Source organism: Scomber japonicus, chromosome 1 (assembly GCF_027409825.1).
Source record: "Scomber japonicus isolate fScoJap1 chromosome 1, fScoJap1.pri, whole genome shotgun sequence".
Classification (NCBI taxonomy): Eukaryota; Metazoa; Chordata; class Actinopteri; order Scombriformes; family Scombridae; genus Scomber; species Scomber japonicus.
This window is the reverse complement of record NC_070578.1, coordinates 20,688,415-20,712,727: the sequence shown is the minus strand read 5'-3', so window position 1 is coordinate 20,712,727 and position 24,313 is coordinate 20,688,415. Positions and strand designations below refer to the sequence as shown.

The window sequence follows — 24,313 nt, the reverse complement described above, 5'->3', positions numbered from 1 at the left end:
AAACACTTAACAGTATTTGCTATCCCCCACCCCCAGGAAACAATATCCTGATTACTCAGGATAAATCAGACCACCTGCCAATTGAGGAATTCAACCATTTAAAAAAAAGAAGAAAATATTACATACTGAAGTCCATTAAATATTAACTCCATAATTAGTGTTCTGAAGGACTGAAACATAAGTGATGTATTCATTTAATGAAAGCATTTATTGCAGAAGAGTGTCTAGAAATCTCCTTTTCTTTTGTCCCAATATTACAACTTTTTACATTTTTAGACACCATAAGGCAGTACGGCACAGCTGTAATGGAGTGGAGTTTACTTTTTCATGCCATCATATGTTTGAGTTTGTCCTAAATAATTTAAGAAATGATGATGATGACAGTCAACACCCATCAGTCCTGTTGGGTCCTGAGTCTTGTCGCACAATCAGGAGGCTGACTGTCCTCTGGAAAACAAGAGTTCTTCCTTTTCCCGTTGAAGCTCTTCCCATTTCTTCTGCAGCTCTGCTTTTTCTGTCTTCAGCTCTTCTCTCTGTCTATTTAAGTCTTTGGCTTCCTCCTGCTGTGCTTTCCTCAGTGACTCAATTTGCTCCCTCTCTGCAGCTGCCTCTCTGGCATTCACTGCATGCAGCTTCTCAAGAAGCTCCCTCTGATGCTCCAGGGCACGCGCCTCCTCCCGCTGTGCTCTCCTCAGAGCTTCTATTAGCTCATGCTCTCTCCTGAAAACACGCCTCTCTCCTCCAAACATTCTTGAATCTTTGATCACATCTGCAAGGAGGAAAGAGAAAGCTACGAGTTGAAAACAGCAGGGACACAAAATGTAACAATAATTCACTTAACATACATTAGGCTGCTGAGGTATAAAATGACATTCTAAGTTACTGAGAACATACAGTAGTCTACATTGACAACACATGTATGAGTAGTTAAATATAGAATATTTAAATAATGTTTGTTGGCTTATGACAGGAGTGTGAAACATTTAACCTTGTTCTAACCCCAACTGGTCGAGGCAGATGGCCGCCCACTCAGAGCCCAGTTCTGCCTGAGGTTTCTTCCTGTTAAAAGGGAGTTTTTCCTTGCCACTGTCGCCAAGTGCTGCTCATGTGGGAATGTTGGGTCACTTTAATTTAAAGAGTACAGTCTAGACCTGCTCTATGTGAAAAGTCCCCTAAGATAATGTTTGTTGTGATTTGATTGATTGCTTGACTGATTCTGAATGTATGATGAAACAGTGTACCATGCTGATGCAAACCCAGCTGATATTTCAAATGCATTTTAAATGTTTATTCAATATAACCAGGGCTGTACTATTTTACATGCATACTCAGATTCATGGTCTTTTTACTTTTTATTTGATCAGTTCCTGATTTAAATAATAAAAAATAAATCTGCTTGTATTTTACTGCCCTTTGGAGGCTGAAAATTAGTGTTTTGCTGCTCTGTCTGGTTTCACACCTCGTTTCACTAATAAATGTGCTCAGATGCACCTGTAACCACACCCAACAGTGAGTATGTTTACATGCACATTAATAATCCTCTATTATTCTGAATACCATAACATTCAGCGACTGTGGCCCTCTTGCCCATTTACCCGTGCACAGACAAAATGCCACATGCTGGAGCAGGAAGGCAAACAGGAGAGAGGAATGAGAGGAGAGTGAAGAAATGTTCAGTGTGGCGTGGAAAAACATAGTGCACCCTTCTCCATGACATGGACTGATGTGACGCACCAAAAAACACCCAGTAGTGTAGTAAGTATCATGAGATAGGCTGGGTACTGCATGTGCCTGTAACTATACATTTCTAATATCAGTCATATAATATCACTTCTGAATGTCAGGCAGCAGCTCACTAATGTTTTTCATCTTGCTGGTTTACTTCACTGCCTGCAGAGATCTTGTGATTCCTGTTCTCACTGAAGCAGAAGGAAACCCTGAAAACCCTCTGTATGTAAATGGGAATATAAGTTAATTATTCATTTTCATTAGCCATGTAACAGCGTAGTTGGAATATTGTCTTTTTTTTTAGAATAAATTGGAATATTTTGTGCATGTAAACATGGTCAATGATGTTGTGGGTTCCTGAATTACATCTGTGCAGCGAGGTAAGAAGTTTAACCACTGGAGGTCAGCAAAGATAACATTAGTTCAATTTTAAACTGTGTATAATTTAGGTTTGTGTTTAAAAAACATTCAATAATTGTCATCTTCTTTTAAGTGGGTTAAATATTTGTCATTTATCATTAAGATGCATTTTTAAAAAGTCTGAATTTATAACAAACACAACCAGCAGGGAACTTCAAAACATTACCTGAAAACTCTCTCTGCTCCGACACCTCCACAGTCACTGGTGGAGTAGATGTGTCTACGTTAGTGTTTGAGCCGTGTGATGACTTGGATATTGGCGGGTTCTGCACAACAGCCGCTAACTGAGACGCCTCCGGGTGCCTCTTTGACATGTGTCGGTGCAGGTTGCTGGTGCTGCTGTCAAAGCATTGTATCTTTTTCTTGCAAATCCGGCAGCGAGCAGCAGCCAAACTCTCCAAGCGCTCAAAATGTCTCCAAATCAAACTCCTTGTATTCCGTCTGCGCTTTAAACAGCGACCACTTGCCTCCTCATCTGTTCTTTGCTCTACTGGAGCTCCTTGTGCTGCTTCCAGGATTCCATTAATGGCCGAATTAATGTCAGCTTCATTCACTGTGGTGATGGTGTCAGAGTCTCCATCATCCAGCGACACTTCCACTAAAGAAGAAAACAAACTTAAGTAAATAAAGCAGAAGATTTTCAGGCATGATGATGAAAGTGGCAAATTTTATGTGATGTTTTATGTATGTAGTGACTAGTCCTAAACTTAAAGCCACTACTGGCTGCTAATGGCTGGATGTTCTGACGTGCACTCAATACGCACACTACTTAATTGGTTGATAAATTATTTATTGGTCATTTAAACACAACGCTTAGTTTTCGTTGTTGCTCTTAACACAAAATAACATAATAAACCAAATAAACAGAAAATAGCTGCGACCTGAACGCAGTCAAAAAACTTTTTGCCCTCACCATCAGCGCACCTGTGGTGATTGGCATGACCCTTTAAATATAAGTCAGTGCCCTGTCAGCATAAACATGCACCCCCTGCTGTTTGGGAGGAGCACCACACTCAAATTCATATCTGGCTCCTACAATGTACTCTGATGAATCTGTTCTTAACACTCACAGGAGAAGCGTGTGATGAGACTCAGGAGGATCATTTACCTTTTACTGCGCTGGCTGAAGTGAGTTTAAAAGTCAATAAGAATAATCCAGTGCTTTCAAAGAAGCTTGTAAAACATTACAATTGTCTTCATAATCAGTGGTGGAAATAAGTACATTTACTTAAGTACTGTGCTACAATAATGAAGTACTTCTACTTTACTCATGTATTTCCATTTGATGCTACTTTATACTTCCACTTCACTACATTTATTTAACAGCTTTACTTACTCACAAAGGACAATATAACAAGCGTTAAAATACAACACATATTGGTTTCCAGCCTTTTTGGTTCTTGTTTTACAAAAAGCAGTGTAGTCAGGCTCACATTTCAGATGTTAACAGCTTCAATAAATAGTGATTTCTCCCTCTAAACTTGTCACATGGTTTTACTTCAATGTTCAAATGATTCAGTATTCATTATAAGATTAGAGAAAAAGTCAACTTTGATTTTTCTGATAATGATATGATCTAACCCTAACCCCTATAAAATAACTCAAACTAGCTCATCCACTTCTGCTCATAATCAGTTAAATACCCAAAGGTAGCAGGGTAGCTGTAGGTGACTAGGAAGCTGAAGTCAACTTCAAATTGACAGATTGAGCTGAATTAGAGAAAAGTTTAAGGAAACATGAATAGGCTATTGATATTAAGCAGCAGATTGTGCGTTTTTGATTCTTTATTTCGCTCATGAAAACAGAAAAAGGGTGATTTCACTTATATTTCTCCACACCACAACAGACCAAATAAGCTACAAAAAATGTTTCACTAATCTCAAATGTTGTTTTAATGAGTGTCTGGAGTCTCTCCGTGACAAGTCTAAGTACAGTGGTTTTTGATCTGAACCCATTTCTTCTGTTTTCATGACAAAGATAAATACTCTAAATATATGATCAATGTTTCCCTTTGAAGCTGCCTTCAGCATCTTCAGGTATGCAGGAGTCAATACCGGAGCAGAACTGTCCCCTGTCAGCCTCCAGGTCCTGGACTCCGTTGCTGGCAGCAGTTTCAGGTCCATGTCCATCACTTTTCTCGGCTATGGCGACCTCTGTGGGATGTTTGACACGCAGATGTCTCAGCATGGCTGTGGTGGTCCCCTGCTCGCCTTTCCCCAGATAATTTTTGCAGAGCAGACACTGGACCGAGTCTGAGTCGACTGCTTTGAAGAAGCCCCACACTACACTTCTCCTACGAGACATGTTTATCGGTAGCTACGGTCTAGCAACACACAACATGTGCCGCTACACCGTGCTCACCCTCTCTGTCCGGCTCTACAGCTTCGGTGTTTTCTCCGGTACCGACAGACAGCTTTCACCTGTCCGGTAACCCAATCCTGTTGGCTGTTGAGCTTCTTGTTTGGTTTTAAATGGAGGATATTATTACACAGCGTCACATCCGGTCTCACTGTCGATGGTAACCGGTAACCTACAGTCTATGATGGTAACCCTAGATTGGCGAAAGATCCCGCGAGACTTAAAACTCGCCCAAATCATGATCTTTCCTTAACCTCTTTCCTTTATGCACACCGTCGTCGCATGATAAAACGTAGTTTGTACTATGACAAGAAACGTACACGCAATTAATGGATGTGTTACCACTAACTCCTAATTTCATATTTCTAGCTTCATTTGAAACCTGAACTCACCTTTAATACCCACAACATTTACAAGTCTAGAATTACATAGAATTTATAATATAAAGAAATTATTTCTTTGCTGAATCGTATTTAGTTATGGGGTTTTTCCAGGGGTCGCTTGGATGGCCATATGACTGAGCACTATGGTCAATAATATCTTTTTGTGAAATTATCCACCATCACATCACATGATGGCAGAGTAGGTAATAGCGTCTTACAATCAATGACATACATTTAAAACTCATGTAGACACTAAAATAAAAAAAGTGTAGAGCTGTTGTTGATGATGGTGAGAAATGTTTCGATGAGCTCTTTGTTACTAGTTTGATTAACCTATATTAGGTTAGGGTTATTATGACATCTGCTCCATTTATGAATTCATCGATACACAAAGAAACAAAACTACCGTCACTTAACAGGAGCAGAATCAATACATTGAATTGACAGACACCTAAATGGATACAACTGTATTTATTAAAGGAAATATCTGTCAGTCAGATGAACAGTACAGTTTCCGAACTTGAAATGCAAAATGCAAAAAAAGGCGTGTTAAAACAACACTAACTCTAAACAAGATAAATATAACAGCTTTAACAGAAATTCACAGGCTGAAAAAACACAAACACTGAACAGAATAAACATCGGGAAGCATTTTCCACACACCAAAACATAAATAAATACAAAACGTCTTCCTTATACAGACACATGTTAAATTCATTTTGCAGTGAGCGAGCTGGAACAAGAATTGCACTGCAGTTTAAATAATGTGGCATATCATCAGTTATCAGTGCAAAAACCCACAAACCAAAACATCTGTAAATAAGAATGTGATAACGTGGCTGGAATGTATTCTAATAGTGGTGCATCATGAACATTACACAGGCAGATGTGATGTGTATTATGAAGACACTTAATGTAAACTTGAGTTTTTATAAAGCACTGTTGGGATAGCGTGAGGTAAGCGTGCAACGTGTATGCATTCGTATTTGCAGATCCCGAAAGGGTCTACGAGGGGAGACAGGCCGAAATGATCTGCTGCTGTCTTCAACACTTGCAGGACCGATAACGTTCGGGATATTCAGCAAAACTGAAATGCAGTGAGCGACTACAACCGTAAACTGTTAAGAAACAACATTTCCTATCTCTTGGTCTGAGCCACACATTTATACTCTCACGCACGTCAAATCCAGTGGTTTTACTCAATAAAAAGATCAGTAAGGTTTCAGGGTGAATAGTGTAAAAGAGGCGGATGGTGCCCCCCCCCCCACACTCTCTGGATTTTAACATAATATCTTTTGATGCACAGATTGCCAGAAAGGAGTCTCGTAAAACATCTAAAATTATTTCAAAGATTAACAAATGTAAACAAAGCTTTTACACACATTTTAAACTCATATAGTTGTCAAATACGATCAGACTCTAAGTCGAAGACTATCATTTTTAGGACTAGCCTGTTTCTGCTAGCATAATATTAAGTTTAAAACTCTTAAAATCTGTCCTTCGAATATCAAACGCTCACTCTTTGTAAGCTTGAAAGGTTTCTGTTAAAAGCCGGTCGTTTCCTTCTTCAGTGTCAGTGGATAAAAGATTACAGGATCAAAACATCCCAAAATATATTTTCTAGTAACTCAGTTACTCAAAAATCTCAGTAAATACAGGGATGGTGTACGTGTTGCACCATCACCCTCCCGTGTTTTTATCTGTTTTGGATAATTACACATATGTGTATATGGATGGAAACTTGTAAAATCCACTGTTGGAGCTCACTGCTGCTTTTGTCTGTGAAGGAAGAAACTACAGACTGTTTACAGCCTCTTTTCAAGACGACAGCGACAGATTCAAGATCAAGTATCACTTCAAGAATCGGACATTTTAAATGGGGGAATGCTACAAATTGGACTTTTTTTAAATCATTTTATTTTCCACATAGCTTATTTTAAACAATCTCTGGTATCTCACAGATTTTATGTCCTCCAATTCTCCTCGTCCAGTCTCTGGCACTGTGTCAAAAAAACCTACGAGCCCTTCTCGCCATTTTTAAATGTTTGTGCTTATTACACATTTAAAGGATTAAATTAAACTCTCCACAGCTCCATTATTCTTATTCAGAAACATACAGTAGCTCCATCAGCTGAATCGTGCCAGTGTCACGCTGAAAGTATTTTGTTAGTCAAATCATCTGCATACTGCGTTATTAAACCATCCCTTTCAGTATCAGGTGCTGTTGGAGTTGGGAATAACTTAACATGATGGTTTTTGATTCAAACACATCAACATCTGCAATATAAATGTTTTCTCAGTTGGTACAGAAAAGGCCATTTTTATATGCTTGAGATAAACTTGTTTTTAAAGGTTTACCACTTGGTCAGCTGTTTCTCAGGTTATGGTAACCTCCATTTAAATATTCACATGTTTTATGAATTGGAATAATGGAGCTGTGGTATAATTTTGTGTATGATCAAATCACGACTGTGAGGGTGCAAACATCTACAACACAGTTCACACTTCAGCTCAAAATGTGAGAAAGAGTGAAAATAAAAAGTAGTCATGGGTAAGCAACTGAACTGAAGGAGAAACATTCGGAGCCCAGTTTTGTCAGAGACGCGCCATAGCTGCACTATAAATATGTTTAGTTCTTATTTCTCTGCAGAGCCTCACACAGGTTGTGGTTCGGATCGGGCTCTTGGCTCATGATCTCAACACACTCCCACTCTCCACTGCAGCTGGACCGTTTCACAGCCTCCACCACCGTCTGCACGTACAGGCCATCCTCAAACGTTGGTGCCATGGCGACTGGTCCGCGCGCCCATGACCTGCGCTCTTCGTGAGCCTGAAACGACTGTCTCAGCGCCTTTACCATGGAGCTCAGTCCCCGTAGGTGAGGCAAGGGCATGTCCTTCACCTCTGGTCCAGCCCACCCACTGTCCCCTAGCAACAGCTCCTCACCTTTACCGCCGTTGCGCTGACCATACAGGTCCGTCCCCCTGGCAACCAGTCTCCCAGTGGATCCAACTACCATAACTTCATGCACAAACGACCCAGGCATGTTGAAGTTCAGGGTCACAGTGCAGCACACACCACTGGAGGAAGACCCAGGTCCACCCATCAACATTTGGAAGAAGCAGAAATCATCGCTTGTGACTCGTCGAATGCCTCGGATTAAACCGTTCTGTTGCACAAAGGTCCGCAGTAAGCCATGAACGCGATTGGCTCGTGCCCCTGTCAGGTAACTTAAAAGGTCAATGATGGTGGAGCCGACAGTGTGCAGACCGCCTCCTCCCATCAGCTCCTCACACGTCCAGCCGTACGACTGGTCCAGGAGGCTGGGGCCGTAGACACGGACGTCACACACCTGCACTTCACCCACGTATCCCTCCACCAGCAGCTGGCGCATTGCGACAAAAGCTGGCAGGAAGCGCAGGGTATTACCCATAATGCTGAGCAGCTGTGGATAATACCTGGCTGCAGTCACCATCTTGAACGAATCCACAGCAGTCGCAGCTTTCTCACAAACAACATTCTTCCCGATACCTGTAGAGAGATGGAGGGAAGGTTTTGTTCATTATTATTCAGGTAATATTAAAATCTTTGAGGTAAAAAAACAAAGCTGTCAGACTCCTTTTGTCTTTTTGGCCTTCTTATGTTACAACAAAAAAAGTTAAGCAATTGGTTTTATGTGTTAGGTCACGGTGGTCATGATCACTTACAGATCACTTAGTACATTTCTAGATCAGCCTTTGATTATCATAAAGTTTTGCAAACATTTTACGTTAAAAGTTATTTTAAATTCATGTAAAAGTTTAGTTTTCCTTGTTTGGTATGAATGAACAAAAAGTCGACAGCGGGCATGTATGGTTTTTAAATATAGAGGCAGGCAGCCTTCAGTGCCACTTGGATTGAGACAATTCCTTTGGCGGGGACACACTCAGGAAGCTGCAACTAAAACAGGAAGCTGAGGTCAACTCTCAGGAATTCCATTAGATATGTTAACTCGATAGACGTCGCAGACTCTGACTGCGTTGTATGCATGTATGTTTAATGTTGCCTATTGATATGAGAAATATCCTGAAATGACAACTTGAAAAGCAAACATGCTTTGAAGAGTCGTGTGATAACGCTCCCAAACACTCAATCTGTCTCACAGCAAACCTGCCCTGGAGTTGTCTCAGGTCACGTTACATCAGATCCTAATTCAGTGTCATAAAAAAACTATTTATGACCTGTGTTGACTGCGTATCTCAATCACTGAGTGATTTATGGGCCAAAGCATTTGGACCGGTCAGCTCTGGTGAATGTGGCTGACACACTGCAGGTGAACATGCGTCTGTGGCCTCTTACCCAGTGCTTTGACAGCAATCTGGCGCGTCATTGAGGGTGGAATATAGATGCAAACAAGGTCGACATCTTGGTGCAGCAGGACGTCATCAGATCGACTGGTATGAAACGGGATGCCGAGCTCCTTTGCCAAGCAGCCTGCTTCCTCTTCGCTTCGCCCCCAGAGTGCATGCACCTCAAAGCCTTCAGCTTTCAACAACGGGACCAGCACCCGGGCTGTGCTCCCCGTGCCAAATACACCGACTCCTGGCAACATGGCAGTGCCACTCACGGCAACCTTACGTCTGAACCATGGCCAACCTCATTAACATCCCAAATGCCAACAATCCACTTGTCTGTACAGGCCTCAGGGGTCGTCCCGGGATTAGGGAGAGCTCACTGCACCTGTAAAAATAAATAAACACACTGTTAGAGCGGGCTGACGAATACAAAAGCCACAATATCTTTTTCTACAGTTCAATAAAGCAGCCATATTCTGGGACATGATTATTACTGTTAAATGTAAATTATATGATCGACCTCTGTGGATTAGGAGGCCACACATATAGAAAACCACTTTATTGTAATGCAAGATTTAAGACAAGGAACAAGAGTACTTTAATCTGTCCCATTTTTAATCAAATCCCATTAAATAAGTAGCCAGCACAATATCTTTATTATATCGATTTATCTCCGAGCCCTGGCAACTGTACCAAGAAACAGGACAAACATGTCAGATGGAAACCTAGACCAGTTTCTCTTATCAGCGGTCTCTGGCAACTACTTACATTGTGTCCTGCCACATAGTTAACATGCCATTCCTCAGATGATCCACACCCACAAATCAACGTCACCTGTGCCTCCATAGAGAGTGCCATTTGTGTGTGCGTGATCTTATCCAAGTTAAGCACTAATCTGGTGGCCCATAAGATAGTTGAATTCATGTCAACAATTGATCCTAACATTCTTCCTTCAGACAGACCGACTCATTCAGAGGTTATTTGTTTAAGTGAGTTCAGCTCAGGTCTCCTCTCCACTTCCCTTTGATGATTTCTTTATGTAACTGTTACAGACCTGAAACTGTTGGGTGGATTTCAGTCATTATGAGCAATTGCTGTTATCGCATACATTTGTCGTCATGTGAGGTGAGATCCCCTCCCTACATTGTTATTACTTTAAGGGTGGGATGCTGAGACCTGCTTTAAGCTGGAGTATGAGCAGCTCTTTCCTGACTGGACTTTAATGATGTTATGCAACGAAAACCTGGTCTGTGTCATTATATTGTTATGAACATGAGAGAAGATGTGACACTGTCGTGTGTACAGGAGCTGACAATCACTTATTTCTCTGTAACAGCATGGCAGTACAGATAAAGAAGCTTTTGTTGCTATAAGTATATTGTGGTCTTACATTTGTTTTCTTTTGAGTTGTGCAGTCTGGTGTGGAGGATTTGTATCTTGTACTAGAAAACCTTTAATAAATAAATATTTTAGTACATCTTTTCTCACTCAAACATACAGTCTGTCAGCAGCCTCTCACACTGGACACGGAACAGCAGCCCTGTTCTGCTGCTAACGACCCGGTCAGATAACATATTTATGATGTGGTTACGGTCCTTGAAGTCTATGGCTGCCAGGGTTTCTTATGGGTCAACTTTTGTATGCCAAAAACGTGCAGAAAGTAGCACAACTTTTAAAGCTAGCGCCCACACATACACCAGACGAAACGCATAGACTTTTCATAACGTGAACTAGCACGTTCAGCGGCTAACAAGCTAGCCGGCCAGAAAGCCGCAAAGAGACTTCAAACAGCTCCCGGTAAACGCAGATTGATACTGACACAACTTTACATCTAAACATATCTTCTCTAAATGTCTTTACATTGAGTAGGGCGGCTACCGATAAGAAAATACAACGTTAGTTACCTACCGGATTTATCAGCCCAACATCAGCAGCGTTGGTCGGTGTTCATCCGGGCGCTGCCCAGTTGCTAATGGTAACTTCAGCAGAGCAGGAGACACTAACGGGAGGGAGATGTGTCAACACCGGAGGATCGAGGAACGGAAACACAGACGCCGTTAGCTATGTACATAACCAAATTTGCACCTTACACACGTAACCTTGTTCGGGTGAGACCTATGTCTTGCAGATAAGAGGGAAATAACTAAAATAATTATTATAATACTAGGAAAATTTGTATTGATCGATTGAGCAAGTGCATTTTTGATCTGGCACCGTTTTTTCCCATGATGCATTGTGCGCGCCTATTAAGCTACAAAGACTAAAAATACACAACATACAGAGCAAGAATTATATCATGTAGGCTGTAGAGAGGTTTTGTTGTGTAAAGTATTCTTTTTTTTATTGCACTTTTTTGTAATGAAGGTTTGTTTTTTTAACAAGCCTAACGGTTTTCATAAACGTAGTGACACACAAGACAGTTGCAACAGTAAATCAATGAAAAATAAGCAACAGAACAAACTAAAATAAATACATTTGGCCAAACAGAATAAGCTACAAGTACAGCAAAGAAAGCCAGTTTTTAATTTTCTTATAAATGAGTGTGCCATAATCAACAATAAAACCAGCCAAATTATGGCACAAAATACAAAAACATCCACATACAAGAAGATATTTTCCCGTTATTCGCAACATGGGCTTACGAATTATGTAAGGATCCAATTTTCAAATTGCTTTCAGTAACTCATTTAAAACATATAAATGTCAAAACGGAGACCATGGTGCATCAGTGCATCAAACAAAAAAATGTATATTTTATCAGAATGCTGCCATCCACATGAAACATCCACATCAACATTTTAATTTTGGAAACATATTTAGAGATTTCAGATGTGAAAAGAGAGGTGTATCTCATGCAGCCAGTGGAGTACTATGGCCCCACACTGATTTTGAGTCAGTTGGTCACATGACCTGGAAGCTATTGAGCTAAAATGCTAATATTTACATATAAAAATTAATAAAAAATATTTGGAGATTTAAAATGTGAAAACAAGAGGTGTAAGTACATTATGAAGAGATTTTTTTAATGGTCAGTATGTAGATTATGAACAATTGCAGCAAGAAAACCCTGTTTACATTTTCATCTGGACACCTGACTGTTGTTTTAAGACTGACCTGAAAAATTGGTAAGCCATCCTTTAATTTGCATGACTTGACATTTATGGACTTCATTTGGTTTCCATGAATGTAGAGTGTTGACTGACATGTGTGGCGACATTTAGACGGACAACACGTTTTTGCGTTGTCCCTGATATTAATGTTCAACATGTCGAACCTCCATTCAAAAATACTTTCTTTCACTAATCTTACACATGATATTGCTATTCCTGCTCTGTGGAGTCAGTCGTGTGGTACCACAGAGTGACCAGCAGGGGCAGTCTCTCACTGACAGGAAGCGCAAGGAATTCTGGGATTTTTAGTTCTTAATGGCGGACGGTTGGTTTGACTAAAACCCGAGAAGAACAAAAACGAGACATTTACCGCCGAAAATTAAGTATTTGCCTCGAATTCAGCAAATATATAAGCTTCGTGTGCTTTCACTCCGCATAGAAAGGCATGGATTAAGAGGCCGTGCGGCTCAGTTTAGGTGAAAATAAACAGGAAGTTGTTAGCGTTGTGGGACGTGTAGTTCCGCCTGCAGGCCGCTTCACAACAACGCACAGAATAAAGAAACAACAACCAAACAAGGTAAATTGAGTCGAGAGGCTGTGTTTTCAGGCTCGGTGTGGAGCTCAACATGCCCGGGTTCACCTGCTGTGTCCCTGGCTGCTACAACAACTCGCACCGGGACCGGGACCTGCGCTTCTACACGTTTCCCAAAGATACGGCGCTGCGGGAGCTGTGGCTGCGGAACATCTCCCGGGCCGGGGTCAGCGGCTGCTTTAGCACCTTCCAGCCCACCACTGGACACAGAGTCTGCAGCGTGCACTTCGCTGGCGGGAGGAAAACATACAGCATCCGAGTGCCGTCCCTCTTCCCTCTGCGGGGGGTGAACGAGAGGCGAAGCCGGCGGGGTAGGGGCAGGAAAGTGTCCTCGGCGGCTCCCGCTCCCGGCGCAGCAGCGACCTCCGGGATCGTCCTCACTAATGTGAGTAATGTCCTGGGCAGCACGGTAGAAGGAGCCGAGGCTAATGCTGGCGGCGAGGCGAGCGACGACAGCATCACCGTGGTTCAGATAGGCCAGAACGGGGAGTACTTGGGCACGGCGCGGCTGCCCGCTCAGTCGGAGGGGACGTCCTACTCCGCTCCAGTGTGCAGCTCCGACGACCTGACAGCAGACGACTCATCGGTAGAAACGGTGCACCAGGCGCCTGTGCAGTACGTCAGTGTGACCAGCAGCCCGCTGGACCACTCTTACTCGCTGACCACCGGCACCACGTCCGCCGAGCTGCTGCGGAAACTGAATGAGCAGCGGGACATCATCGCACTCATGGAGGTGAAGATGAAGGAGATGAAGGCGACCATCCGCCAACTCCGGGTGGCTGAGGCCAAGCTGCAGGAGGAGGTGCGGGAGCGGGACCGGCTGCTGTACGGCAAATCGGTGGCTTTTGTTAGTGTCCGCAATAAAATGTGATGGGTGAACATCACCAGAGACTCAGACTGACATCGAGGACGCTGAAGACCTATTTTGTATGAAACTACAAGCGATGACAATTTATTTTCAACGAGTAGAGCTGGTTTTTCGTAGACCTGATGTAAAAGAAGTTGACTGGCTAGTTATGTAGCTGATAGTAATAATCTCATTGCTAATCACCTGGAAACATGAGCACTCTACTGTTGGCCTGCAGCTCAACCGAGGTCAATAATACCTATTTTATCCATACAGAAGACTCGTAGTTTGCACTGACTTACAAGTTAGGCTGGTATATTTATAACTTGACTGACAAGCAAGGTGCTCAAGACTGCCTAGTTGCATAGAAAGTTTTTCTCCTTGAGATTTCTTTTAAAATGTTTTTATATTTTTATTTTCTGACTGAAATTTGGAGGTTGTTGCAAGAAGCATCTCAAAACAGATTGTAGAAGTTCAGGCGAAGTAAGCCAAGATGGACTGTCCATAGGATCTGGTAACAAAACACTATTGTTGGCACACTTAAAGGGTGTTATTTCATGAAATAAAACTCTACCATGTCTGTTTCTGAATTCCCTTTAAAGATATCTTAGGTTAATTTCCTTTTATATCCGTTGCTAAATATATTCATGCAGCAAAACAGACATTTGAGGAATCCTTTAATGCTTGAAAGGGAACCCAAGGATGAAATCTTAGTTAAGGATGTTACTTGAAGACAAGCATTAAATTACATTTGTGCAACGATTTTCCCCCCTAGGAATCTTGAGTGAACTACAAAACATTTGGTAGAGATTTGTTATGCAACTTGGACTTTTTTGACTGTCTCCAAGGTTGATGTGAGAAGAAGCACCTGCTTGTTTCTGTGTGATTCGTGACTTTATGTGCCTGTTTATGGTCAGATGCTTTTCCACACAGACATTTAGTGGCTGCATCTCTCTGTCCTGTTCATGAGTGCTTTAAGTGCAGGATGTTACATACATTTCTGGCTTTTGAAGTAAACTTCATTTTTTTAAATAGTGAGTAATTTCGCAACTCATCAAATGTGTCCTGGTTTTGTCCAGTGTCATTAACTAAACAGGAAAATGCTGTGGGTCGAATACTAAAGTATTTTTTATTGTAATTACCTTGAAGTGAAAGGGTTATAACTCATTGACCACAGTGGAAAAACTCACCAGGTCGCTGTCATCTCTAAGGATCTTTTGCTTGGTCTTTTTTTTTTTTTTTTTTAAACAAAAAGGTACAGATATGAGAGACTTTAGTGCTATTGACAAATAATAGCTTAAGTATTATTTGTTTTACGCTGTGTTTAGTTGTATCCAATTAGATCATCAACTGTAAAGACTTGTGATGGGAAAGAAACTCAGACAATATTTCTGTCCTGTTTTGAGCACCTGTTGGATGACATTTGATACAAACTGGTGCTGAAAGCGTAACTTAATATGTACTTTGTCAGTGTGAAGAGAGCATCCTGCATAAGATGTTGCCTTATAAAGACAGATGTGATGAAGTGTACAACCTGTCATTTTTGCTTTTCTTTTCAATAATAATTGAAGATATTAGTTTGATGTGGAGTTTAACTGCTGAGAAACAACAATCATTTCCCAAAACTTTGAAAGAGATGCTCATATTCCTGATAAATTTCAGGTTTATTATAGAGTGTTAAATCTACTATATTTCGGTTGAGCTAATTAATACTATAGGCCATCAGTATAAAAATAATGGAACACTGCAAGATCCCAGATGACAAAATTGTTTCTACTGGTTCTTTTTTGACCAAAAAGGGAAAAAAACAAAAAGTAGTTTTTAAAGTAACAAATTATCACATTTGAAAAACTGGGATGTTGATCATCTTGACTAATAATTTTTAACACTGTTGTTTTAGTGAGTGTCCACAGTGAGTATAAGATATGAATACTTGACTTTTACACAGGTTGATGGTAAATTTGACTTGCAGTAGAAACTACAAGAGGTAAACATGTTTTTTGATTGGCAAGTCAGATGTTGCAGTGTGATTTTCCTCCTCTAGATGGCAGTGGGATAAAAGTCTTCAGCCTAATTTGCTTTATCTGTCCCTCTGTGTTTGTTGGCAGCTCCGATGGTCATTTGCTTGATTGTATCCTTATTAAACCACTGAAATGGTGAATGTCATCATGTGAATGTAAAGCTGTAGTGTAGTTAAACCCAAACTGTAGCTGCATATTTTTGAACGCCTATTGTAATAATCTGTCCCATGAAATAAAGAAAGAGGGAGAGACGGATGAATGGATAGACAGAGGGAATTGGAGAGAGTGAGGGTCCAGATTCTAATCTCATCTGGATTTTTTTTTATACTCCCAACAGTGTTGCATAATGCCTTAATCCAGAGCTGTCAATCAAATTTACACAACTCCATCTTCCCTTTCTATGGCTACTACAGCTCTGTTTATGTTCATGCCACACAACAGCATCTCATGTTAGATTGTCTCATCCTTTGAGAGTAATTATGTAATGTGAATGAAGTAAAACAGTGTGTACAACACATGACCCTAAATCTATTGTTTGACATCAGATTAAGCACTGTATATACAGTTAAAGACTAGAGACAAGGTATGTGGTAAAGAAAGGGTTGTCATATTTAAATCTATCATTCATAGTATTTTTCATGGTATCATTTGTTATATCATTCATGGAATCAAACTATAGCTGCCTAAAGCTAAAGCTTTTGTTTTTTATGACCAGTTTTAAAGTAAAAATACATTTTTCTCTTATGAGGATATGTTACACACTTCACACGTCATTTACAGTCAATGATATTTGTCAGACTGTACACCAAAATCTTCACGGAGCACAACCTCAGATAAGTTATGGACATCCGTTAAAGTCTGCAGGATTTCATTGTGCTCAAAGGCACCTCCAGGTCACTCTGGTGATTAGTTGGCTGCTGTGTCATCTGAAGTAAAATCCTCACATCCTGAGATTTGTTTCCGCTATTGAGATCTTTATTGTTTGCAGGAGTCTGAAAATGTTAAATTCAGACTTTTGTCTCCAGAAAACTATTTTTGTCGTCGTTGTCTTTCATGGTGTAACTGCCTACATTAAAATGAACAACATGATGGTTATTCAAATCTCACAGTTTAATAAAGAGGAGGATAAACACAAGAATCAGGCAGTCAAACATGCAGAAACCAGCATGAGTTCAGGGGTATGATCTGGAGAGTATATAGATAATATCATTTTGAATGCTTGCAACAAAATTAACATTTCACTGGAGGGCAGAGAATTTGAGTGACTGTGACATATACAGAATGTGTCTTAAAACTGTATTTACAGTAATACACATCTGTATACACTGATTTGAACAAGGTGTCCGGTTCTGTTAGGATGTGCTGGTGGAGGGAGAACAAAGTTGTTAACAGGAAACACCTTACAGTATCTCACAGAAGTGAGTACACCCCTCACATTTTTGCAAATATTTCATTATATCTTTTCATGGGGCAACACTATAGAAATGAAACTTTGATACAATTTAACAGTAAATCCATAAGCTATACAAGCTGTACATGCATATCAAAGTTTCATTTCTATAGTGTTGTCCCATGAAAAGATATAATAAAATATTTGCAAAAAAGTGAGGGGTGTACTCACTTTTGTGAGATACTGTACATAAGTCTAATAAAACTTACATGCTTCAGCTGTATTAAAAATCACTGTAAAGAAACAGAGACACAAAGAAAACACTTTAACGACACACTGGTAGCAGCATCAGCATCCTTAACATAACAACCATATTGGAGACATAGGCTACTTCTTCTGTTATTGAATGTTTTTATTTTCGCACAAGATTTTGGAGACTGGCTGCAGGAATTAGCTCTCATTCAGCCACAAGAGCATCAGCGAGGTCGAGCATGGATTTCAGGTGATCAGGCCTGGTTTCCAGTTTGTGACCAGTCTAGTTTTTCCACATCAAACTGAGAAAATAATTTTTAAAAAGGATCACACTTTGTCCTTCAGGGCATTGCCAACTTGAAACAGAAAAGCGTCTTACCCCAAATGTTTCCATAAAGTTGGAAACAGGTCTAAAATATTATTGTATGATGTGGCATTAAGATTTTCTCTGGATGTAAGGGGACAAACCATGAAAAACAGCAAACAACATTACACTCATAAGAAAGGTAGTGAAAAGTCCTGATGGCTCAAATCTCTCAGAAAATGTGTTAATTTGCTGTTCTTTAATGTGAAAGGAAGCGTCACATTTGTTAAGCTAATACAGATGTTTTCAGGAAGACTCACTGTTGGTAGTGCTGCCAAAGTAGCTCCCAGGATGTATTGATTCAGGGCAGCAGCTTCAGACACAGACAGATTATTTTTGCAGTTAATGGTTGTTTTAAACTGCAGATTAACAATGGGTTACCATTCCTTCTGTGTTAGTATACAGATGTGAACCAGGACTTATACTAATACGCGTAGTGTGAGCCATCTGGGGGGTGTAGCAGGGGATTTGGAGGCTAAGAGAGCTCAAGTAAGGAAGGCAGTTTATCTCATGGTTTACAATCACATCTTAAAAGAGTCTACGTGTAGAATTTGTGCTCTGTTGCTATCCAGTATTTTGTAAACACATCACTGCAGTCCTCAGTGACCCCTCATGACCCACATAGCTGTAGCTGTTGATGATTCTCACATGGGCTCCTACTCTCAGAGGGTGCTCTGCTTCCTCGTCGGACTCCCAGGTGGGCCGGATTCTCTTATCCTCACCGGGACGTCATCCATCTGTCCAAAAAAAAAAAGAAAAAGAAAAAACCCCTTCACACTTCTGATCATGTTTCATGTGACAAACTCAGTAGCAATAGTAAAAACAGGGCTTTGCAGCAGGTATGTGAGTGGCAGAGTACACAATCACCATTAGACTATATATAATTTATTTGTGTTTCAAATAAATGTTCTAAATACTAAAGACCGGAAATGAGAAAGCTTTAATCCAGTGTGCTGTGTTGTGATGCTGTCATTGGTCTGCTGCCTCCAAGCGCTCTATGGCACTCGCCTTGTGCCCCTCCCCAGAGCACACACACACACACACACACACACACACACACACACACACCCACGCACACACACTCATCCTTTTACACTCAGGGATGCATCGGCCCCTGTCACTGTTAATCCAGCCGGGTTATGCCTGTGTGCATTGCTGTACTGCAATCTGATGAATTCCTAACGGATGGCAGGACGCATCATATTTTAAACCAGAGCAACTTTATACTCGTTGGATTTACAGCCAGTTGGAGCATCACATCAGAGCCTTTGGTTCAGAGGTGGGACGCTGCTGAGCTGAATGATGAAGTCCCGTTCAGGCTCCGCAACCATGCTGCTGCCTCTTGCTCTCTGCTTCAGTAAGGATGTTTCTGTCTTCTATAGTTGTTGTCTGAGTGTGTTGTGTGTGTGAGTTTAAGTCTTCTGGACAAATATTGAAAGTGCTTAATTTGTTTCTTTTCTGTCTTATATTGTGCATTGTTACCATTTTCCTGTTTTCATGTGTGCAGGACCCAGGTAGAGGTTCACCTTGATCATTTTTGTGTTTGTCATGAAAAACACAAAGCCGTTAAGATGGCTGATAGGAGGTTATTCCATTCAGGTTTTTCTGAAAATGAGGAGAGAAAGGTTTTACAAATGCGCTTACTGTACCTTAATGAAATGTCCCCCTCATGCTCTGATTGTGAGTCTGTGTGTGTGTGTTTGTACATGTATATGATGTACATCTTCATGTATTTCATTATGAATTGCAAATTTCATGTCATTATTCAGAAGTTTATTTAACAGCTTGTTTTTGTCGTTGAGGGTTAGGGTTAAGATTACATTCTACAATTCATGAATGAAACCTGTTTGATTGTGAGATTTATAACGATGAGGATTATCAACATGTAGTTATATTTATAATATAATAATAAACAGAATCTCAAAGTAATTTTAAGATGATGCCTTAGGTTGCTGAAACTCTTCAGGCAGATGGTTTCACTGTCTGAGAGTTTACACCTAGTGGCACAAAGTATCTGGACACCCTTTCTCTCTTTGGCCTGGGGCAGTTTTTCATGGTTTAAACTTGACTCTTCATCTCAAATTAAGAGAAATCTTTGTGTGAAAGTAAATAGTGATAACTTGGACAGTAGCATCTTTCCAGCCTGGTGGCAACAGTTTGGACTGTAAAGAAAAGTACACACTGTAAGTAAAAGTTGGAGAAAAGATCCAAATAATGGAAATCTTTTATAAGATAATTTGATCTTCAAGTGTCAATTGACTCTTGCTAGGCTGAAACATTGCTCTGTTAAGTTAAATTTACTGGAAACTATCAGTACAGTGTGTGGATGCTGTGAGTCTAACAGATTGGGAAAGGGCCTCTCCTCTTTCAACATGACAATGCCTAGATGGACAAACTTTGGTATACAAAGACATGATTTTCCCAATTTGGTGTGGATTAACTTGTCTGACCTACACAGAGCTCTGACCTCAGCCCCATCAAACAACTCTGGGATGAACTGGGACAGTGACCACGAGCCAGGCCTTATGGCCCAGTATCAGTGCTGGACCTCACTAATGCTCTTGTGGCTGAATGGAAACAAATCCCTTCAGCCAGGTTCCAAAATTGCGTGCAAAGCTTTCCCAGAGGAATGGAGACTGTTATGGCAGCATATTAAAGTCTGTGATTTTGGAATTATGTCCTCAACTATAATATTTGGGAGTAATGCCCAGGTGTTCACATACTTTACTACTTTAGGCCATACATGGCCATGTAGTGTTGATTTGATTTGAAACAGTTTATCTAAGGCCACCAACCACTAGATCTACAATAACAGAACAGGAAGAGATTTACTCATCTACAACTCAAAAACATAATAATCGTAATAATGCATTTTATTTAAAGGCGCCTTTCAAAGCACTAAAGGACACCTTACAAGGCACATATAACACAACAACAGTACATCCAACAATATAAATCAGGTAACATTTAGTGCAAAGATAACGAATAAATATGAATGTGACTACAAAGTGCATTAGTACAAATAAACAAGAATGTGATTGCATAGTCAGTCTAAGACAGAGTATGCCACTCTGAATAGGTGCGTTTTCAGGCGGGATTTAAAGGTGGAGACAGAGTCTGAAGTGTGAATGTCTGGTGGGAGAGAGTTCTTTAGGCGGGGGGCAGATCGGCTGAAAGCTCTTGACCCCATGGTGGTTAAGTTGGCAGATGGGGCGAAGAGCTGGTTGGCAGAGGAGAATTGGAGAATTGGAGAAGGTGTGTAGATGTGAATAAGTTCAGAGAGATATGATGGTGCCAGGTTGTGAAGGATCTTGAAAGTGAGGAGTAGAATCTTAAAGTCAATGATTTGATAGGGAGCCAATGAAGTTGCTGCAGGGCAGGATTGATGTGTTCAATAGAGGGAGTTCTGGTTATGATACGAGCGACTGCCTTCTGTACCAGTTGGAGTTTGTGGAGACATTTCCACGAAAGAGGAGAGAGTTACAGTAGTCCAGACGGGATGTGATCAGGGTGTTTACCAGGATAGCGGTGCAGGTTGGTGAAAGTGAGGGACGGAGACGATTGATGTTGCGTAGATAGAAATATGCAGACCGAGTAACGTTATTGATGTGGGCTTCTAAAGATAATGTGCTGTCCAGGATGACACCCAGGCTTTTTACCTGAGGGGATGGAGGAACAGTGGAATTGTTGATGGACATGGAGAAAGTGTTGAGTGTTGCTAAAATATATGTAATTCCTCCAGATAAATTTGATACAACATATTTCTGCATCTATTTGATCCATCCAAACAGCAGTTGGATCATGTCTTTGTAAGCATGATACATGTATTTCACTGGATGAATCCACAGAGCAACACAATTTTATTTGTTTACTCTCAACCCCGATTTATTGTTTTTCCTACTTTTACACACAAGTATACACGTATACTGTGTATATGCATTCCTTTATTTATAACATTAACATTAGCTCAATGTTAATGTTTTTCTGGTCTTTTTCTCTTCAGCAGGCTTGGTTCCTGTATGTCTCGGAGCTGCAATTCCTGTTTCATGTGATTCTATCTACAAAAGTTTTGCTCAGTGTTTACTCACACTTGGGGACAGTTTGGTGGAAACACAAAAAGACCAGAGCACGCAGGACATCGATGCAATCTGCAGGTGAGTATTCGCTCATCACCATGGTAACCATTCAATTACACGTTGTCTTGCCTTCATACTACAGATTTTTTTATTAAACAATGTATGCATGTACTGGACATTATGTGGAAGAGAAAACCTGAATGAATTTCATGCTATGTAGAAGATAATATTTATACATGAGTTCAGATTTATTTTGTAAACCAATATTGTTGCGTGTTTATTGAGCTTTGTAGTGAGTCTCATCTCATTGTTTAGCTGTCTGGCTGCAAATTTACAGTTTTAGTTAACAAAAAAATCACTTGATGCACGTTTAAACAAACTTGTAGCTTGTTTTGGCTGTTGTACTTCTGACAGAGTTGCTACTCAAAGCAGGTTTTCTGCTCCTAGAGGTTGACACATGTGTCAATTTGAACACAAAGAAGTCAGTATGTTTCAATCAAAGTGCTTGTTGCATGGTCAAACAGCGTCTGATACACCTAACCCCACCCAACCATTCTGATGTTGACTTTTGAGGTGGCTGCGTCCGACAATTCTTGTAATTTTCTGAAACGAACAATCCGACAAGCACTCTAATTGAATTTGAACTTCATTCTATAGCTTTTTTTATTCTTAACACAAGTACACCAGTAACTTTTTAGTGATACCAAGTGCACCATAACTGCCCATGAAGCGATACTGTCCAAAAGTGTGTTGTTATGCTGTTAGTGCTGTTCCACCCACTATTGTGTCTAACCCCTCTCTATGATGGCCAGCTTTACCCTCCTCTGTCAACTTAGATTGTTCTGAAAAAGCTACAAACAAATGTTAAAAAACACTCTATTTGAATCATTGCAGAACTACTACAGGTCCCTGGCTTTGGCTCTGGGACATGTAGTATTAACACCACCATTAAGCACACAAAGTTGAGTTGAGTCAACAGCTCAACCAGGACTTGTATCTTTATGGCATTTAATTAGTCTCAAGACCCGTGCACATAAAAAACGTGTACGTGATACGAGCACACAGAACAGTATCAGTGAGCGGAAAAGCATCCTTACGAGCAAGCATTTCACATGCTCGGGCCTGTTTTTTGTGTGTTTGGGTTTTGAGACTAATTAAACGCCATACATCTGAATGAATGAATCTCAACTTTATTACCTGCTCAGGTGGTTACAGCATGTAATATGTATTGTGGCTCATTTTCTAAAGTGTCTCCTGATGCCTGATATTTAATTCTGTTGCATTTCTACACTTAAGACTGACATTTCTTCCTGGTTCCTTGAAGATCCTGGAACGCTTTCCATGTTTGTGCCAACTCAGCTCTGGCCGGCTGTCCTGGAGAAGCAGCAGCAGTCTGGGAGTCTCTAAGACAAGAATCCAGGAAGACGCAGTTCTCTGGAAACCTCTACGACATGTGTGCTAGCCGCACCACCCTCGCACCCAGCACTGTGCCTGCACCCCAGAACCCTCCCACCTCCGACCAGACCAACCAGGAAACATTGAAAGGGCAAACAAACAGGCACAGCCCTGTCCTCGCCACACTGATCTTTCCTGTATGCAGCACGTTCTTAGCTCTGCTCAGGATCTAGTTCACTCATCTGCCTAATACATACTACTGGTGAATGCAGTGTGCAGTATATACTACATACTGTATACTGCTTTTTGTAGAAGTATGCAGTATGAAACTGTTAATTGATTTAATTTACAGTATACTAGGCCAGGCTTAGCCAGTTTCCAGGTTTGAAAAGTGGAAATATACAATAGCACGGCTAATAGCAACAGTCAAGACGACCAAAAACGTCTTATTTGGCTAAACTGACCACATATTGGGTTATTTTCTTGCCAAATAAAGTGACAAATTAACAGTCCTAGAGCAAAAATTACAATAGCTTTTTAGCCTGGCTCTAAATCTCTGCCATGTTGCTGTCTGCCATTTAAAAAATGACCAGTTGTGACCAATCCAGCACTTTGCATTGTGGGACACGGTAGAGCAAGGTAGACTGATCTGGTGCATTCTGGAGATTTTTTATGAATCAGTACAACATCCAGGTATTATTGGCATACTGCAGAGTTTGCTGCATACTGCATACTACATGCTGCATTCTGACCAAATCAGAATGATGGTCATCAGAGAGTCCCTCTTCCCCAACGATAGAAACACACACAAACACTCATCACAAGGCATCATGATTATGTATTAATACTAAAATCAGGATTTCAGAAACGGAATCAAAAAGAAACATTTGGTTCATTGTTTCTTACATGGACAAAGTCATTCATCTATTCAGTCATTAATAAATCTTTATATAGTCAGACTACTGAATACTTTGCTTTAAATGCATCACATAAGATAAATGGACTGCAGAATTGCCAGTGTTCGAGTGATTTCACATCATGTG

The 24,313-nt window shown here is 40.7% G+C and overlaps 4 protein-coding genes across 4 annotated transcripts; 2 read left to right on the top strand and 2 right to left on the bottom strand.

Annotated features, from left to right (window-relative positions):
* Positions 1-273: 273 nt before the first annotated feature.
* On the bottom strand, positions 274-4,592 carry LOC128362421 (uncharacterized). Its single transcript, XM_053323183.1, has 3 exons — positions 4,203-4,592; positions 2,315-2,746; positions 274-769 (listed from the first exon to the last, which is right to left on the bottom strand). The coding sequence occupies exons 1-3, from the start codon at positions 4,450-4,452 to the stop codon at positions 429-431; spliced, it is 1,023 nt and encodes a 340-aa protein (XP_053179158.1). The 5' UTR covers positions 4,453-4,592; the 3' UTR covers positions 274-428.
* Positions 4,593-7,259: 2,667 nt separating this feature from the next.
* Positions 7,260-11,179, bottom strand: gfod2 (glucose-fructose oxidoreductase domain containing 2). Its single transcript, XM_053323155.1, has 3 exons — positions 11,132-11,179; positions 9,228-9,608; positions 7,260-8,420 (listed from the first exon to the last, which is right to left on the bottom strand). Exons 2-3 carry the CDS (start codon positions 9,478-9,480, stop codon positions 7,519-7,521), a joined length of 1,155 nt encoding a protein of 384 aa, XP_053179130.1. The 5' UTR covers positions 9,481-9,608; positions 11,132-11,179; the 3' UTR covers positions 7,260-7,518.
* A 1,472-nt stretch (positions 11,180-12,651) lies between these two features.
* On the top strand, positions 12,652-14,777 carry thap11 (THAP domain containing 11). Its single transcript, XM_053323197.1, has one exon. It carries the CDS (start codon positions 12,960-12,962, stop codon positions 13,794-13,796), a length of 837 nt encoding a protein of 278 aa, XP_053179172.1. The 5' UTR covers positions 12,652-12,959; the 3' UTR covers positions 13,797-14,777.
* A 4,324-nt stretch (positions 14,778-19,101) lies between these two features.
* nrn1lb (neuritin 1-like b) lies at positions 19,102-23,503 on the top strand. The gene is made up of 3 exons (XM_053323198.1): positions 19,102-19,156; positions 21,806-21,953; positions 23,200-23,503. Exons 1-3 carry the CDS (start codon positions 19,102-19,104, stop codon positions 23,501-23,503), a joined length of 507 nt encoding a protein of 168 aa, XP_053179173.1.
* Positions 23,504-24,313: the final 810 nt, after the last annotated feature.

Coding starts and splice junctions, on each gene's coding strand:
- LOC128362421 (XM_053323183.1), bottom strand. CDS start 4,452: ATGTCTCGTAGGAGAAGTGTAGTGTGGGGCTTCTTCAAAGCAGTCGAC. Junction 2,747..4,202: donor CAGGGGACAGTTCTGCTCCG/GTATTGACTCCT, acceptor TTTCTTCTTTAG/TGGAAGTGTCGCTGGATGAT. Junction 770..2,314: donor GGAGCAGAGAGAGTTTTCAG/GTAATGTTTTGA, acceptor TCCTCCTTGCAG/ATGTGATCAAAGATTCAAGA.
- gfod2 (XM_053323155.1), bottom strand. CDS start 9,480: ATGTTGCCAGGAGTCGGTGTATTTGGCACGGGGAGCACAGCCCGGGTG. Junction 8,421..9,227: donor GATTGCTGTCAAAGCACTGG/GTAAGAGGCCAC, acceptor ATCTCTCTACAG/GTATCGGGAAGAATGTTGTT.
- thap11 (XM_053323197.1), top strand. CDS start 12,960: ATGCCCGGGTTCACCTGCTGTGTCCCTGGCTGCTACAACAACTCGCAC.
- nrn1lb (XM_053323198.1), top strand. CDS start 19,102: ATGAAGTCCCGTTCAGGCTCCGCAACCATGCTGCTGCCTCTTGCTCTC. Junction 19,157..21,805: donor GCCTCTTGCTCTCTGCTTCA/GTAAGGATGTTT, acceptor TCTCTTCAGCAG/GCTTGGTTCCTGTATGTCTC. Junction 21,954..23,199: donor GACATCGATGCAATCTGCAG/GTGAGTATTCGC, acceptor GGTTCCTTGAAG/ATCCTGGAACGCTTTCCATG.